At 37.4% G+C, this 18,061-nt stretch overlaps 1 protein-coding gene across 1 annotated transcript in view; it reads right to left on the minus strand.

Moving 5' to 3' along the window:
• Positions 1–18,061, minus strand: part of DDX1 (DEAD-box helicase 1) — a 33,930-nt gene that overhangs the window by 3,226 nt on the left and 12,643 nt on the right. Inside the window, exons 11-20 of the mRNA XM_067703664.1 lie at positions 17,931–18,007; positions 17,704–17,818; positions 16,842–16,980; positions 11,712–11,772; positions 8,534–8,632; positions 7,643–7,732; positions 6,726–6,914; positions 5,720–5,771; positions 3,883–4,029; positions 1,458–1,549 (exon numbers count right to left, since the gene is read on the minus strand). Of these exons, the coding sequence (XP_067559765.1) occupies positions 1,458–1,549; positions 3,883–4,029; positions 5,720–5,771; positions 6,726–6,914; positions 7,643–7,732; positions 8,534–8,632; positions 11,712–11,772; positions 16,842–16,980; positions 17,704–17,818; positions 17,931–18,007 (1,061 nt within the window). The remainder of the gene's footprint in view (positions 1–1,457; positions 1,550–3,882; positions 4,030–5,719; positions 5,772–6,725; positions 6,915–7,642; positions 7,733–8,533; positions 8,633–11,711; positions 11,773–16,841; positions 16,981–17,703; positions 17,819–17,930; positions 18,008–18,061) is intronic.

The following is an 18,061-nucleotide window of genomic DNA, read 5'->3' on the forward strand; positions in this document are numbered from 1 at the left end:
ATTTGGCTTCGTCTTTAGAGATCCTGACTGGTAATTCAAAACATAAGACAGAATAAAATGTAAAAAACATAAGCTTTACTTTTACCCTTGTATTAAAATAATTCAGAATACTAGATATTTTACCTCAAGGTTACACTTTTTGTGACAACAGATAAAATCCTAAAGAGACTGGGCCCCTGGTGTTCTCACCAAGAATATACCAATTAGCCATCAGATGTCATTTGTGCTGCAAGGCACAGCAAGCTTAGAGATTTGGAGGGGGTGAGGGGCATACTGACTTCTCGTCCAACAAAATGCAAGGATAGAGAAGGGTGGCATAAATGCTGAAATGAGGCCATGTGATTTTTTTTAATTAATTAATTAAATTAATTAAAAAATTAATTTAATTATTATTTTTGGCTATGTTGGGCCTTCATTGCTGCGCGCAGGCTTCCTCTAGTTGCGGCGAGCGGGGGCTACTCTTTGTTGCGGTGCGCGGGCTTCTCATTGCGGGAGCTTCTCTTGTTGCGGAGCACGGGTTCTAGGTGCACAGGCTTCAGTGTTTGCAGCACATGGGCTCAGTAGTTGTGGCATGCGGGCCCTGGAGCATACGGGCTTCAGTAGTTGTGGCTCACAGGCTCTAGAGCACAGGCTCAGTAGTTGTGGCGCACGGGCTTAGTTGCTCCATGGCATGTGGGATCTTCCCTGACCAGGGCTCGAACCCGTGTTCCCTGCCTTGGCAGGCAGATTCTTAACCACTGTGCCACCAGGGGAGTCCCCCGCTGTGATGTTTTAACATCCACACCAATTATGCTCAGCATGGAAACATAATCCAAAATTTTTAAGCCCAGTACTTCCTACCTTTTTTCATATTATGGGTCTGAGAGAAATGATATTTGTACTATACGCTGGGTAAACACACTGTGATAAATGATGAGAATGCTTGTGGGTGGCGGCCACTGACCTTGAGTTCTATATGGCTCAGCCCAAACCATCTACACCAAAAGCTATACAACCTGTTCATGAGCTGAAATCACTTAACTGTGACAGTCTATCCCAAATAATTCAAAATATATTTCATTCTACAAAACAGGTATTCTGATACCTGTCTGAATCTACAAATTAAGTTCCCTATGGGTATTGTTACAATTTATTAAAAAAAAAAAAGGCTCACAGACATGATTTAACTATCTAATGATACGTCTCTTAAAAATATCTACCTGAAAGAATTTAACTAAAACTTCCTTAAGTTGAAAATTCTTGTCAAGTAGTGTTGTGCTGATGGAGAACATGTAATTTACCATTTGACTGGTAAAGATGACAAAGCCCTGCTGTGATGAGGACGTAACAATAGGGCAGAAGTATTTTGTAATTTCTAGGACAAGAATTGCTGTAACAATATCAACTGGAACTGATTAAAACTAGATACAACTCCCCTCTTACGTCTGAAGGAAATGCAGTCAACTAAGTATCAGTACCTTGAATCTTTCCAAGTTTTGCTTCCTCTCATGAGGCTTTCTGTCACCATGAAGACAAACACATGAGAACTGGTGCCCCTTTTTATCAGGTCCTAGTGAAAAGCACATTAAACAGTTAACCTTGGAAAAGGTGACGACTAAGACTATGTCAAAAAAACCAGTAACATTCAGACTACCAGCTGGGGTATAATTCTACGGAGATCTATACCCCAACTTGTCATAAACCATGGTTAACACAATTTCTGTCATAGGTGAAATACCCTTAAAATGAACTCCACGGGCACTAAAACTGATTCGCTCTGAAGGACATTTTAAGTAACCTTTCCCAAACTGCAGTGGTAGTTTCTGCGTACACCGGGAACCTCACCTAACCCATGTAAAGCGAAGAACCAAAAAGTAAACAAAAGAGATTATTCTTGGAAGAAGCAAAACAGGCATCAGGAAGTTCATGCCCTTACTAAAAGACCGCGACCACAAGCCTGCCCTCCTCGAGGTATTCTAAACAACTTAGTTATCTGGTTTCTTGGCCAAAGCAGATTAGAAGCAGCAAACTGGAAGGATGGAGAAGTGGTATTTTAGAGGCAAGTGCAGTGGTAGCCAATCCTAAAAAAGAAAGTCTTCAAGTAGACACAGTAACAAAAAGCAGTGCAGTTCAGACCAGAGTAGTAATAGTCACTGTGAGAATTCTTTCAATTTTGCTATATGTTTGAGAATAAGTGTTGGGAAAATAGATAAAGTAAAAATAACCATTAACATTGACTATACTTGCTTTACCACATATCTATCCATCCCTCTATCCCTCTATCAACTCACTTTTATATTTTTGAAGCATTTCAAGGTAAACTGCAGGTATCAGTACACAGTTCAACATGCACATCATTAACTAGAGTGCAGTATTTGTTCAGGTTTTTTCTCTTGCTGACGTTAAAGTTACATACAGGGAAACGTACAAATCTTAAGGGTACACTTTCTGAGCTTGGACAAATGCATACACCCACGTAGCCCAAAGCCCTATTAAGATACAGAATACGAATACCATCCACAAAGTACCTTCACGCCCTTTTTCCCAGTTAGCCACACTCCCACCTTCCTGGGGACAACCACTGTTGTGGTTTTTCTCTCATCGTAGATTAGTTCTGGCTCTTCTAGAACTTCACACAAATCGAGTCATACAGCCTGTACTCTTGTGTAAGAATTCTTTCATTCAGCATAGTGCTTCTGAGATTCACCCACCATTTTTGGGCCCATCAGCAGTCCATGCCTGTTCAGTGCTGAGCAGTAGGTATTCCACTGTACAGATATTTTGCATTTTGTTTAGCCATTCTCCTATTAATGGCCTCTTAGTGTACAGTTTGGGGCCATTATAAATGAAGTGCTATGACCATCTTGCACACATCTTTCTTCAATCTATATTCTCACTTATCTTGAGCCAATACTTAGGAGCTGAATTGCTAGGCCATAAGACAGCAATGTTTAATTTTATAAAAAACTGTAAGACCTTTTGCCTAAGTGACTGTACTTAAACAATGTATGAGCTCCGGTTTCTCCATATCCTCACCAAAATTTGGTGTTTTAAGTATTTTTGATCTAGTCACCCTGAGAGTACAATTGTATTACATTGTGGTTTTATTTTGCATTTCTCTAATGACTGATTATACTGAACATTCTCTCAGGTTAGTTTATATCTTTAACATTAATTATGAGGAGCATAAAATTATAATCATTATATCTTCATTGTAGACTGAATATTTTATTACATAGTGACCCTTTTTATTTCTAGTAATATTTTTGCCTTAAAGTCTATGACATCTCCATCAATACAGTTAGACCAACTTTCTTTTAATTAATCTTTTAACTGACACATACATATATTTTTTCGTTCCTCTCCCTTTCAATCTATCCACGTCCTCAGGTTTTAGGTATGTTTCTTGTAAACAACATACAGCTATACTTTATCCAGTCTAACAATCTATTCTCTTCATCAGAAGACTTCAGTCCACTGATAAATACTATAGTGTTTATCCATACGCTCAGATTTTTCCACCAGCCGTTATTACTCTATAATTTCCAACTGCTCTGCTTTTTCTCATTTTTCCCCCCTTCCTTTCTTACCTGTTTTTTAGATTAAGGTTTTTTTTCTCAGTTATTGATTTAGAAGATATACATTCTATTATTTAATGATTACACTTGAAATTTTAACATTAATCAAAAACGTTACCCTTCTTCCAAATGATATAAGGGCCTTGGAATGCTGTGATTCATCTTCACTGTAGTGAAACCGTACCTATGTGGAAAATGATCTCATTGTCTTTCCTACATCCTTGCTTTAAAATCTGGGCATCCACGCTACACTGCATCAACATGAGACTAACAATCTATTAAGTGAGAAAATAAACACAATTTATTTCAAGTGAGGAAACATTACCTCCTCCTTGTTGCATAAAATACTGCTCCAAGTTATCACAGTCGATTTTGGTTCTACAGAAAATGATTGCTTGATCCATCTTGTGTTCCTTGATTGCTCGGACAGCATACTCCCCCTTCAGGATTTTAATAGCTTCAGACCACATCTCTTGAGTAACACAATAACAACGAAAAAAAAAACACAGAATTTTAATCTGAAAGTGTCATGAACACACATAATTACAGACTTACTGCTTCACTCACCTAAAAAACTCTACTTTAATACAAGTATTATAGACAAAACCAAGAAATAAAAAGATAGGGTGAAATGGTGAGATAATTCACTTGCTCATTTATTTTTGTTTCTCTTAATGTTTTTTATGCCAGTTTATGGGATACCAAAACACCTATAACCATACCTCTTAAAAGGGAAAATGCACATGTACAAACACACACACACACAAATAAACAGAAATACATACCCACAGCAAAACTTTGTTCCTACCTCTCATTGAGAACTAATCATATTCTGCCTTGCATTAACTTCCCTAAATGCTCAATAAATGTTTACTCAATTACTTTAACCTCTTTAAAAAATAATAAATGTACTTTCTAAATCAATCTGAACACCAGAAAGGTCAAACTTCATTCTATGAAATAAATATTTTACGTCAAATCTAGTTAGTAACTTCTTAGTTGCCATCCTCCAAATGTCTATTTTTCAGTGTGAAGCTGGGCTATAGTTACTCTACAATCATATAATGCAAAATTTTAATTTTGTAATCCAACATATTTCTAAGGTCTCTCTAGTCGTCTCTAATTGTAGTAAAAACGAAGCAAAACTTTTACAAGGAAAAATATATGAGGCAGTAAAAAATTTTTATTTTATAAAATGCATTCCCAAACAGCGGGATGATTGATACATTATTATTTTGACTATCAGTGTCTGCTCCTCTCCAACAATAAGGCTGGCTGAGCATACACCTCATAAATTTGGACCTACACATAAATCTGAGTTCAAAGGAACTGTCTTTAATCAAAATTTCAGATAATTCACCTTTTAGATACTTGTTAAAAATCTACCAGTGAATCCAACTATGAACAAAATGCAGTCTAACCCTTGCCAATGATCCACTTGAGACATGTGATATCAGACATGTGGCCTAACGGGTTTCAGATCTCTTCTAGGTTCTCTAAACACTATCCTTGTATCATGCTGCATCTTCATATATCTTTGAAATATTATGTACCTGATACAAACTGTCTCAATTCTGCATAGAAGTATCTTCATTGACTCAAATTAATTTTAGGCTCTTTCAAAATTGATAAATATTTAATGATATGGAGTTTCAGTATGGGGAGATAAAATAGTTCTGGAGATGGATAGCGGTGACGACCGCACAGTAGGAATGTACTCAATGCTATTGAATTGCACACTCACACACAAAAAGAATCATCTCAGGATCACTTCTGTAGCTTTCACAGGGTGGTAGCTAAAGACATGTCCCTTTGTTACCCAACTGCCAGATATGAAGAATCTGCATGACATTTCTCTTGGCATCCAGGGCTAAAATACAACCTGTAGCCAGAGAAATTTGCTGGCTTCCTGGAAAAATGAGAACTGTATAATCCAAAGTATTTGTGATTTGGATGCCAGGAGACTAACACCTTAAATTCAGTGATTAATATTCCTCTAAGCTGACTGATATCAGCTTTCCCCCCATTTTTAAATTATTTTTGTTCCTTGTATTTTCAGATTTCCTGTTCCTTCATGAGAGGAGACAGGGCACACGTTCGGTGCAACAGATCAATTCGTTTTCAAGATCCTTCCACGCATTTTATTGGCTCTTCTAACTCACCTGGACTGTTTGCACCAGGTCTTGTATTATCTTTTGCATGTACTTCATCAGTCTGTCAAAAGGAAAGGATAAAACAGAAGTGGGGAAGGGTTAAGTAATGATTCAGAACAGGTACCTTTTTATAAAGGGAGAACTGTATCTAACTTTAGATTGCATTTCAGACATACACCTTTATAATCTATAGGCAAAACCATTCTTCAGATTCAGAAAAACCCTTTATTATTTTTTTTTTTAATTTTTATTTATTTTTGGCTGCATTGGGTCTTTGTTGCTTCAGGTGGGTTTTCTCTAGTTGCGGCGAGTGGGGGCTACTCTTCATTAGGGTGGCTTCTCTTGTTGCGGAGCACGGGCTCCAGAGCGCAGGCTCAGTAGTTGTGGCGCACGGGCTTAGTTGCTCTGCGGCATGTGGGACCTTCCCGGACCAGGGCTCGAACCTGTGTCCCCTGCACTGGCAGGCAGATTCTTAACCGCTGTGCCACCAGGGAAGCCCAGAAAAACCCTTTATTAATTATAGGTCTAAGGCTAATCAATTTTAAATATAATAATAAAAAATCGAAGGTGGTTTTCAAAACATTGTGTATTTAGAATAAGCATACCCTTATTATATAAAGGTAAATCTAACAATGGTGAAAAAGTGAGATGATGGACTCATGAAACTGATATTTAGAAAAATAAGGCACATCAAGAAGATTCTAAAACGCTACTAAAAATGGAAATCATTATATCAGAAATTAGCCCTAGATATACACAGGTAATCCTATTTATTTACAAAACCTATGTCAAGAAAGATGATTACAGAAGTAACTTTATACAGAGAGAAAAGTAAAGTACAAGCCCATCACTTATTCCATACCTAACAGACCTAAGCTCTTCTGGTCCACGTGCCAGACTTCTCTTTTCTTAAAGGTACAATGTCTGGTTGCTTTAAGCATCATGAAGAGCTCAAGGTTAAACTAGTTTATGAATGCTTTACTCTACACAAATGTGAACGTTATAAAGTACTTACCCTAATGTGGTTTTTCCCAAGCCTTTCCCAGATTCTGTCAGCTTTGGGATTCACTGGGACAACAACATGGTGGACAGTATCTGGAACAGAATCTTCTCCTTTCAAATCAACCCAGGTGGGAAAGTGCATGATCTTCTCAGACAGTTTCTTCACATCAAAAGAGTGCAAAGTGGCTGAGCAAACAATCACCTAAGAATAGAAAAACCAAAATTTAGATAAGCTTTTATAATAATAATGATTCTAGCATATGAATACAGATGTGGGGCACGAAGTACGCTAAGCCTGGAATCTAAGACAAGTTCAATACCTGACTCTGTAGCAACAACTAGTGGTGTGACTTTGGGCGGGTTAATCTCTCTGAGCTTCAGTCCCCTCACTTGCCACAGAAATCATGCCATCTATTCCTCAAGGTCCTACAAAAACTAAGTAAAATGAAAAGGTTTTTAAAAATCTAAAGCCATAAACTTGTCCCCTTCTCTTAAAAGCCTCTCCTCTTGAATTCTTCCTAAGAAAACAGAATGAGAAAGAGTAATATTTTAAGAAATAATTACTAAGGAAATAACTGTTTTTCTACAGTTCAAGACATTTCTCCTTCAAAGAGGAAGCAGTGCTCAGAGTCTTGAATATAAACCCTAAATGCTCTGTAGAGAACAAAAATAACGATTAAGAATTTTTTACTTATAGTCTTCCGTTACACCTAAGTAATTTCCTTAAATTCTCTTCACCTTTATTTCTAAAAGCAGCTCATAAGACTGTTTCCTTTGTGTGTACTACTTAATCAGTTAATGAAGAAAATGTTTCACACAGCAGTTAACGTAATCAGAAGACACTAAAATGTCAATGTAAAACAAAAAAAGTAAGCATGAATACGTAACAATTGTCTACATGTATTTTAAGATGCATTGGTTATTTCATACCTGAAGTCTTTTTCCATCAGAGGTAATCTGAGGAATCTGATTGTGAATCCTATTTATAAAATCAGAGTAACCTTGAGAAAGAAGCCCATCCTGCGTAAGAAGCAAAGAAGAACATAAGTTTTGTAATCAGTATCTAAATCTTTCTTTTCTAAATCAATTGCAAAATATAAGATAAAGAAACTAATTCATACATATCTCCATACTTTCAAAGTAATTATTTTCTACTGGATATTTAAAGGCAAGTTGTAAATTCAACTTTAAAGCCCATGTGACTATAATATGAAAAAGCTGACAATAAATAACTCAAAAACCATACTCTGGTATTCTAAAATGAATACAAGAGTTAATAACTCCCACATCTCCTTCAGAATACGACTCTAATATGAGAAAGCAAAGACCTTCAATGTTGAAAAACTACCTCATCTTGAAAATAACTTGGATATCTCAAGAGCCCAAAACATATTAATGTAATTTGTAATGTGTAAAAAAAAAAAAAAAAAATGTTATGTACAAACAAGATAACTATTTGGAGTACAAAACAAACCTACATGTCTAGTAATAAGGGTGGTTAAATAAGCCACGAAGTGTGCATATGAGAGACCATTAGACAGCCTTTAAAAATTGTTCATAAATAATGACATGAAATACTTATGTACCATATTTTTCTAAAAAAGATTTCCCAGGTTCTAAATAGCCTGATTGCAACTACATAAAATAGTATTTACTATAAATATAAGCAGTGAATGAAAATACACCAAACTGGTAACTATGTTTCTCTCTAGGGATTGGGATCATGACTAAATTGTATTTTTTCTTCACCATTTCACATATTTTATCCCCCAAAACATAAGCAAATTTTTTTTTTAAAAGCATGAGTATATTTCAACATACAGCTTCATCCAGGACCAGGAATCTAACTTGGGATAAGTTCAGCTTTCCAGTTGACACCAAATCATCCAGTCTTCCCGGAGTGCCAACAACTATATCTACCTAAAAAATATCCAAAAAAAGCACCTTAAGAAAACTGAAGAACTATTGTAATCACCTTAGAATAGCAACCAACAATGGTCTACTTACAATGAAAACATGCATATTGAAGTAGTCATAGTCAGCTGTAAATGTGCGAAACAGGAGTTCTAGATAATGCTGTATTATTAAACTTATACCTGCTTTGAAATTAATGCGAAGACTCTGGCAACTGATTGTAACATTTTAACCTGTTATAGACAGTCTAGTATATAAAATTTGTTTTCCAAGTGAAAAATCAAATGAATTTATAGGAACTCTGAAATTAAACCAGGACTCAAATCCCAGCTCCACCATTACCCAGCTGTGTGACCTCAAGCTACTTAATCTCTTCTAGTTTCAATTTTCTCATTTTTTAAATGGGTAACATTTTCTGCTTTGCAAGACGGTTGTGATAATTAAGAGATCAGATATGTAGTGCATTTGATGCCCAGTGTGCCAGGCGCTTGATAAATTTGGTTATAATTAATAATGAAGATGACCTAATCCAGGAAAAACAGCAATAATGACTACTTGTCAAGTGCTTATAATGAACATGTGCTGTGCTAACCTTTTACAGGTATTATATCATTTCATGTTACCGCTAAGGAAAACACTACTATTATTAGTCCTGTTTTTAAATGAGGAGACTGAAGTTTAGAATTCTAAAGTCATAAGAACTTAGATGATACAGCTAGTAAGTACCCCAACTGGGATTCAAACTCAAAGTCCAAACATGAGAAAAGGTCTAATTCAAGTAACAACAAGTTTTATTTAGCTTTTTATTATAAAAATTTTAAGACATCTACAAAGAGAGTATGAGCCGCCAATGCCAGGACACCCAATTAACCACATTTTCCATTTTCACACACACACCTTTTAATCAAGTCCATGGTATAGTGATTAGGAACATAGGCTTTGAAGTAAGTTCCACATATGAGTTGTAAGATCTGGGGCAAATTACTTAATATTTGGTATAAGCCCTCTTCCTGATCTGTAAAAATGCGGAAGAGGACCATCACAAAGGGCTGTTGTGGGAATCGAATGAGAAAATGTATGTAATGCACTTAGCAGGGCCTGGCCCATTTCTAGAAGGTAATCAATAAAGGATAAATATTTCTAAAGTGTGTATATGGAGGTATGTGTGTGAGCACAATAAGGTATTATATAAAATCATTCAATAAATCAGACAATTCAAAACTTCTACTCTTTATGAACAGGCATAAAAAATGACTTCTTTTTCACTTGTGTTCTCCACTCTAGACTAAAACCGTAACTATCTCCTAACAAATTCATCACTATAGTCTCATTACTTCAATATCTCACCCCTTGAAAAACTGAAAAAGTACTGTGCTGAATGGACTTTTAATTTGATCCAGTAGAAGGCATTTAAACTCCCATAAAAAGTGAAAGACATTTCTGAAGCTATTGTTTCAACTATGTTGATAACTGTAAGCAAGTCTCAGTTCAATCTAGAAAATACTGTCTGAAAATAAAACCCACTCAATGTATTAAGAATGTACTATGTGCCAAGCACTGTGCTGGACACAGCAATGAATGCAATACCATTCTGGTTCTATGGGTAACGTCTCTTTACCAAAGGATTCTAACCCACTGTGCGAGTTTCCTCCCTTCTCAATTTCAGCAGGTGGTCAGCATGAAAACAGAAACTCGGTCTCTCAGGTTTAAAAACAAAAAGTCAAACTGGAAAAGCCTGAGAGAAATAGCTGTATGACTTGGATAATGGCTCCAACCACTTCTTCAGGCCTAACTGCACATGTTGCATAACTGTGCAACTTTAAAAGATTAAAAAAATTACATAGTTCTATTCTCTGACTCCAAAGCTGACTTCTGCCTGCAGCATAAGACGTAACACAGGGCTAAGGGTGCCAGAGGATGGTGGGAGATAACAGAAGTAGACAATGTAAGATGCAAGGAAGAGCAGAAAGAGAATATATTACATCCCCTAAATAGAATGGAACTGAATCCTGCCAGGAAAGCTATGGAATAACACTCCCTTTACTTTGCCATTAGCTTCAGCCAGTACCAAATTTTAGATCTGCCTGGCAAAAGCAGATCGAATTCCCTAAAAGCTCCGGAGCTGGACAACGTAAGTTAAGAAACTTAATAACTTACGTGGAAAATGAATTGGGGTTTGAGGAACCAAGATAGGGAATGAACATATTAAATCTCTCTTATAACCATTAAAATATAGCAAATCAAATAAGAACATAACAAAGCTATGTTACTATCTTAGAAGAGTATTAAGTACGGTAATGATTCCTTGCTCTTGATATGCCACACCAAGTCAAATCAAAACCATTCAGCCTGAAATTTCATTTGACAGCAGCACCAAGGCAACTGAGGGGAGAACATATTTGTTCACCGTAGCTCAGTATCAAGCAGTTTAGATTAAATGATAAAATGTTTAGGGAAGGAAATGAAAGAGAAGTTTGTAAGGACAAAGTTACTTCATACATACAAAATATTTTATGAAGTTCTACCTGTACCTGAACTGACAGGCAGTTAAGAGTTTCCCAAACTTCTTCCCCAGTAATGAGGATCACAGTCCGAGCTTCGTCCTCGGTAACAGCACAGCCTTTAAGACTTCCCCTTACACAAATCTGAACTCATCTCCCGTCCTACTAGAACCACTGCCTTACCATCCTTCAGCCCTCCCAAGGATCACTGCCAAAACTACCTTCTCTGCAATCCACCTTATCTCTATTTCTATTCTTAACTCCAGCTGCTTCTTTTTCAATTATCCCCAGAGGAAATAACTAAATGCATGAAAATGCGAAGGAAATTCGCAGGTGCTCAAAAGATAAACCAAAAAAAATTCACATATGTTGGAATTTTGCATGAGGTGTTTGGAAGAAACTACTATGCTGTACACTTTGGGGAAAAGAAAAGGCATAATCGTAAGATATTTTTGAACATACATACACTCTTTTGAACTTGTTTAATTTCAGCCTCATTTGACTTTTCTTGAAACACAGCAGAACTATATTGCCAAAATGACAACACATAGTGTTACTTTTTAAAAATTAAAAGTACAACTTACCCCATTATCCAAAACAGAGAGCTGATCCCGTGCTGCAACACCTCCAATTATCAGAAGCTCCCTGAAATAAATACCAGAATAATAACGTAGAAAAGGATTAAAGCCTGCTTTATTGTTTGTTTTTTTTTCAGTTTTGGGGAGGTGGATATTACAACTGAATAACTGAGAAAGAATCTACAATGAAGGTCTGGAGAAGGAAAGAGACAAGGCACTTCATTTCCAGGAGCTACATAAAATGTTAACGCACAGTAAAGCAACTGAGGAGAATGCGAAAGCTCGGAGCCCAGAAAACATCAGTCCTCATCTATACATCTTTCTGTATTAGTATAATTCCAGGTACCCCAAACTCTGGTTTCAATCAGTCTTTATAGACACATGTGGTTGTACGTGTATAAAATATATACTCTGAAAGAATATATAAATATTAATTTTTAAAAGTCGCCTCCAGGTTGATAACCAAAAACTGGGGAATGGGATGAAAGGAGACTTACTTTTCACAGAATATCCTTTTGTGTTTGAATTTTTCTCACTCCAAATACTTCTAAAAAATATGTTTAGATTAAAAAAGATTACTTTGGGACTTCCCTGGCAGTCCAGTGGTTAAGAATCCACCTCCCAATGCAGGGGACGCGGGTTCGATCCCTGGTCCGGAAACTAAGATCCCACAAGCCGCGGGGCAACTAAGCCTGCATGCCACAACTACTGAGCACGTGGGCCACAACTAGAGAGCCCGCGTGTCACAACTACAGAGCCCACGTGCCACAACTAGAGAGAAGCCCGTGCGCTGCAACAAGGAGCCTGCGCACCACAACAGAGATCCTGTGTACCACAACTAAGACCTGACACAGCCAAAAATAAATAATAAAATACACTCTAAAAAAAAAAGCTTTATGCCAAGACAATTCTATGGGGGGAAAGAACAGTCTTTTCAACAAATGGTGCTAGAACAAATAGATACGCACGTGCAAATGAATGAAGTTAAACCTCTTCTTTAGGTCACACATAAAAATTAATGCAAAATGAATCACAGACCTAAATATAAGACTTAAAACTACAAAACTCTTAGAAGAAAACGTAAGAGTAAATCTTCATGATCTTGGGTTAGGCAAAGTCCCTTACAACACCAAAAGATGAACAAACAAAAAAGCAACAGATGGAAAAATAAACTGGACTTCATCAAAATTAAAAACTTTTGTACTTCAAAGGACACTACCAAGAAAGTGAAAAAGCCCACAGAATCACAGAATGAGAGAAAATATTTGCAAATTATATATAGTTAATCATAATACTACATGTATATATCTTACAACTCAACAATAAAAAGACAAATAACCCAATTGAAAAATGGGCAAAGAATCTGAACAGACTTTATAAATGACCAGTAAGCACATGAAAAGATGTTCAACACGATTAGCTATTAGGGAAATACAAACCCAAACCACAATAAGATACCACTTCACACCCATTAGGAAGGCTATAACTGTAAGGACAGATAATAAAGTGAGCATGTGGAGAAACTGGAACCCTCACACATTACTAGTAGAAATGTAAAATAGTGTTGTCACTTTGGAAAACAGTTGCGTGGTTCCTGAAGATGTTAAACATGAAGCTACTATATGATCCAGCAATTCCACTCCTGGATGTATATTCAGGAGAAACGGAAATGTATGTCCACACAAAAGTCTATACACTAATGTTCATAGCACAGTAGCCAAAAAGTGGAAACAACCCAAACATCCATCGACTAATGAGTGGACTAATAAATATGTGGTAAATGTATACAATGGAATACTTTTGGGCAATAAAAAGGAACTAAGTACTGATACATGCTACAACATTGATGAACTTGAAAAACATGATGGTAAATGAGAGAAGCCAGTCATGAAACAGCACACATTGTCCAATTCCATTTATATAAAATGTCCAAAACAGGCAATTCTATATATGGAAAAGAGATCAGTGGCTGCCCAGGGATAGGAAGGTGTGAGGGAAATGGGAGTGACTGCTAAAAGGTAGTGTTTCTTCTGAGGGTGATGAAGACGTTCCAAAATTGGTTTTGGTGGTCGCGCAATTCTGTGAACATAATAAAAACTAAAACAACCTGTACACTTTAAAGAGTGAATCGTATATGTGCATTATATCTCACTATAGCTATTCACAAAAAGATTGTCTCTTTTTTATAAATAGCAGACAAAATTACTTCCTGAGGCAGCCAGACAACTTTCAATCAGAAGTAGCTATCAACTATCTTCATCTATTAATTTTACTCTTATTTAATCAGTCATTTAAAAAATACCATAAAATACTGGGAAAGTGGGTGATGTTGACACTGAGTCTCATAAATTCTATGACTGATGAAAAGAAACAGCTTCATGGTTGCCTACTGTCATCTTAAGCGATTTATAGTGTTTAAAGAAAAAAAAAAAGCTTTCTAGTCTGTGAATGTCCATTACCTTGGCATAGTCCTTCACCACCTACCGCTAGAGCCATGTTGCCTAAATCCGGTAACACCAGATGCCAGACTGGCTACTTAAGAATCACCTGGAAGAGGTGGCATTCTTCCTTAAAAAACAAAGAGTTCCAATTCCTACTCCCTGGAAAATCTGATTCAGTATATACAGAAGAGGGACTGATTCAGTATATACAGATTTAAAAATCTGTATTTTTTAAATAAGGTCCCTTAGTTCCCAGGTTTGGTAACTATGGTCCTAAATCTATCATTTCTTCTATAAAACTTTACTCTTATCCACTTTCCTAATCAGATACATTTATTTCTACAAATTTAGCAGAAAACTACACATACACATAACAATCTATGCTTGTGTGCAAAGCACCGTAGGGTTGAGGAATAAAAGACCAGCCCCTGTCGTATGGGGTGTAAAACTGAGTTGGGACGAGTAAAGCTATGCACATTTAAAACAAGGAACACTAACACATGACAGCGCACAGGCATTATGGGGAAGCAAACACAGCGGTATCCGAGGAGGGAGAAAGGACCGAGCTGGCACCAACACGTCAGCTTCACAGAAAGACCAGGACTTGAGCTGTGTCTTCAAAGAAGGAAAAGGCTCATTTGTACTGAATACCGAAATGAGTAACACAATTTTACCATCTTAGCAAATAAATTGATTTTGTCATCTATCTTCCCTTTCAGGCTTTGTCCAGACGCACGTTAATCGTTACACATAATTACAGCACAAAAATCAACTTATATTAGCGTTTTACATTCTTCCAAAAACACTCTCTTGTGAAGAGTTCTGAGTCTTTTACACTAAGAAGATGCTCTGGTGATGTACTCTTGTAGTGACTCTCCGTGTCGTATCCTTAAAGACTTTTATCACATTACTTTGGTTGTTTCTCTGCCTTCCACACTATCTCCACACTCCTGCACATAATTCTATAAAAGCAAAGATGAATTCTTGTTGTTATATCCTGATCCCTAGCCTAAGTCTTCACACATGGTAGGTATTCAAATAGTTACTGAGAGAGTGAAATGCATCAATCATCAAGACAAAATTAGGAATCATTTTACCTAAAAAGTTTTACTAAGTATAAATTTATCCCTGAATAAGTTTAACTTATGAGAAAGATCAACATTAAAAAGATGGGGGACTTCCACGGTGGCGCAGTGGTTAAGAATCCGCCTGCCAATGCAGGGGACATGGGCTCAATCCCTGGTCCAGTAACATCCCACATGCTGCGGAGCAACTAAGTCCGTGCGCCACAACTACTGAGGCTGCGCTCTAGAGCCTGCGAGCCACAACTCCTGAGCCCGTGAGCCACAACTACTGAAGCCCGCATGCCTAGAGCCCATGCTCCGCCACAAGAGAAGTCGCCGCAATGAGAAGCCCGTGCACCGCAACGAAGAGTAGCCCCTGCTTGCCGTAACTAGAGAAAAGCCCGCACACAGCAACGAAGACCCAACACAGCCGGAAAAAAAAAAAAACTCAGACATCAAAATAAGATTTTTAAAAATATAAATAAATAAACAGATGGGCCCACGGGACATCAATAATTCAGAGTTTCTGAAGTTAGATAGTGGTGATGGCTGCACAACCTTGTGACCATATACTAAAAACCACTGAATTGTACACTTTAAATGGTGAATTTTATGGTGTGTGAGTTATATTTCAGTAAGAAAAATTAAAAGAAAAATTAATAAAAATCAAGTGTCAAATCAACTGACAGAGCAGTTTACTTATATGGTATGGCTTTCCTAAATTGAAAGGGATTGCTACTGAGCCAGAAGTTCTCCAAGATCACTAGACTTACGGTCTCCCCGCAGTGGCAGAAAGAGCCCTCGAACTAGAGGGACCAGTGTGAACGCCCACATGGAAGATGGTCACCACTAGGAGACAGGCTAGAAGTAACCTCGCCAAGCCAGGTTTACCAGCACACTAGACAGACAGAGATACATTTTCTATGCAAATGAAGTGATGAAGCTAACATTAAATGAAATGGCCCCTTTAAAGAATTAATTTTTACTCTGATACAGTTTTGCAAACCATGACACTTTATATAAGAGACACAGGAAAAATCTCAATTTACTTTTTTTTTTTTTTAAAGGATATTTATTTATTTATTTTTGGCTGCATTGGGTCTTCGTTACTGCGCGCGGGCTTTCTCTAGTTGCGGCGAGTGGGGGGCTGCTCTTCATCGCGGTGCGCAGGCTTCTCATGGCGGTGGCCTCTCTTGTTGCAGAGCACGGGCTCTAGGCGCGCGGGCTTCAGTAGCTGTGGCACACGGGCTCAGGAGCTGTGGCTCGCAGGCTCTAGAGCGCAGCCTCAGGAGTTGTGGCGCACGGGCTTACCTGCTCTGTGGCACGTGGGATCTTCCCAGACCAGGGCTCGAACCCGTGTCCCCTGCATTGGCAGGCGGATTCTTAACCACTGCACCACCAGGGAAGTCCCTCAATTTACTTTTTTTAATAGAACTCTTCTCACTTAAACAGGAGTTTTATATAGAAACTAATTGCTACTATATGTCACAGTTAAATATATTTACACACTCATACACATGCATATGTACACACTCTGAATTTCTAACTCATTTTTTTTCCTACTTTACTCTTCTTCTGAAACACCTCAGACCTAAGGACAATAGGCATTTGAGCACAAAGGGAGGCTTTACCTTAATTTAGGATTATCGACATATTTCTTAAACTGCTTGACGTTATTCAAAGTTTGTTCAGCCAACTCTCGGGAAGGTTCGACAATGAGAGCTTTTGGAGCATTGGGGAGAAACTTCGCTTGTGCCACCTGAGCGTTACCTTAAGAAAATAAAGAAGATTAGAATACATTCAGATCACACCTCATATACCTTTATCGGTAAAACACGAGCACAAATACTCCAGTATCAAAATTTTAAATAACAATTGCCCAGTGGTATAGGTGATAGTCAAACTAAACAAAATAAAGATTCTTAAAATGAACTACAGATCCTTTAAATCTACTTGCAGTAATTTTAATTGATTATATGCTTTGTGATAAATTAAATGAGCTGTGAAATGCACTTTCTTTAAATAACTGGAAGCAGATTAGGCAGCACAATGCGGTGAGAGTGTGAGCTTTGGAGTCAGACTGCTTGGAGTTGAATTCAGTTCCACCACTTATTTGTCCTGTGACCTTGGGCAAGTGACCTCAAGTCCCTACTCCTCAAGTTCTTTGTCTATAAAACTACCTTACAGGGTTGTTATGCAAACTAAATAATGCAGGTGAAACACTTAACACAGTGCCATGGCGCTTAATAAGCACACGCATTATAAATGCAACATACCACCATCACCACGGTCAGCTTCCCCAAAATGCGTGAACTGAAACCAAATACTTGGAGTTTATGAATTAGGTTTTGAAACTGAATTTTACTGACATGTTCAATAAAGATGCATGACTAAACAGGGAAGGGGAGTATCTGTACCTCACTACAACAAGCCTTACTTACTGGAGTTTTCAATACCCCATTCTTGGAATCTTTACCCTCTCAGGTGCTATACCTGTGTGCTGTGATTTGACAGTGAAACTATCCGGTGCCTTGGAAAGGGCAACAAAACCATCTTTTGGTGGAAACTTAAATTCTTCTTCCCCGAAGTTGAATTTTAGTTCAGCATTCTAGCATTGAATAAAGGAGAAAATGAAAATGCTTAACCTAAGAGCAAACTAACCAATATGAAATAAGGAAGATCAAAGTAGCTTATAATCACAGCAAAATGTCTCTAATTACCTTCAAAACACAGGCAGGAAAGAGGCCTTGGTTCTTCATATGTGGTGGTATTTCAAATGCCAGGCCAAGGTCTTTTCCTTTAAAAAAAAAGAGAGAGAGAAATTGAATTAAAACTACCAGAAAAGAACGTC

Source organism: Pseudorca crassidens, chromosome 14 (genome assembly GCF_039906515.1).
Source record: "Pseudorca crassidens isolate mPseCra1 chromosome 14, mPseCra1.hap1, whole genome shotgun sequence".
NCBI classification, from domain to species: domain Eukaryota; kingdom Metazoa; phylum Chordata; class Mammalia; order Artiodactyla; family Delphinidae; genus Pseudorca; species Pseudorca crassidens.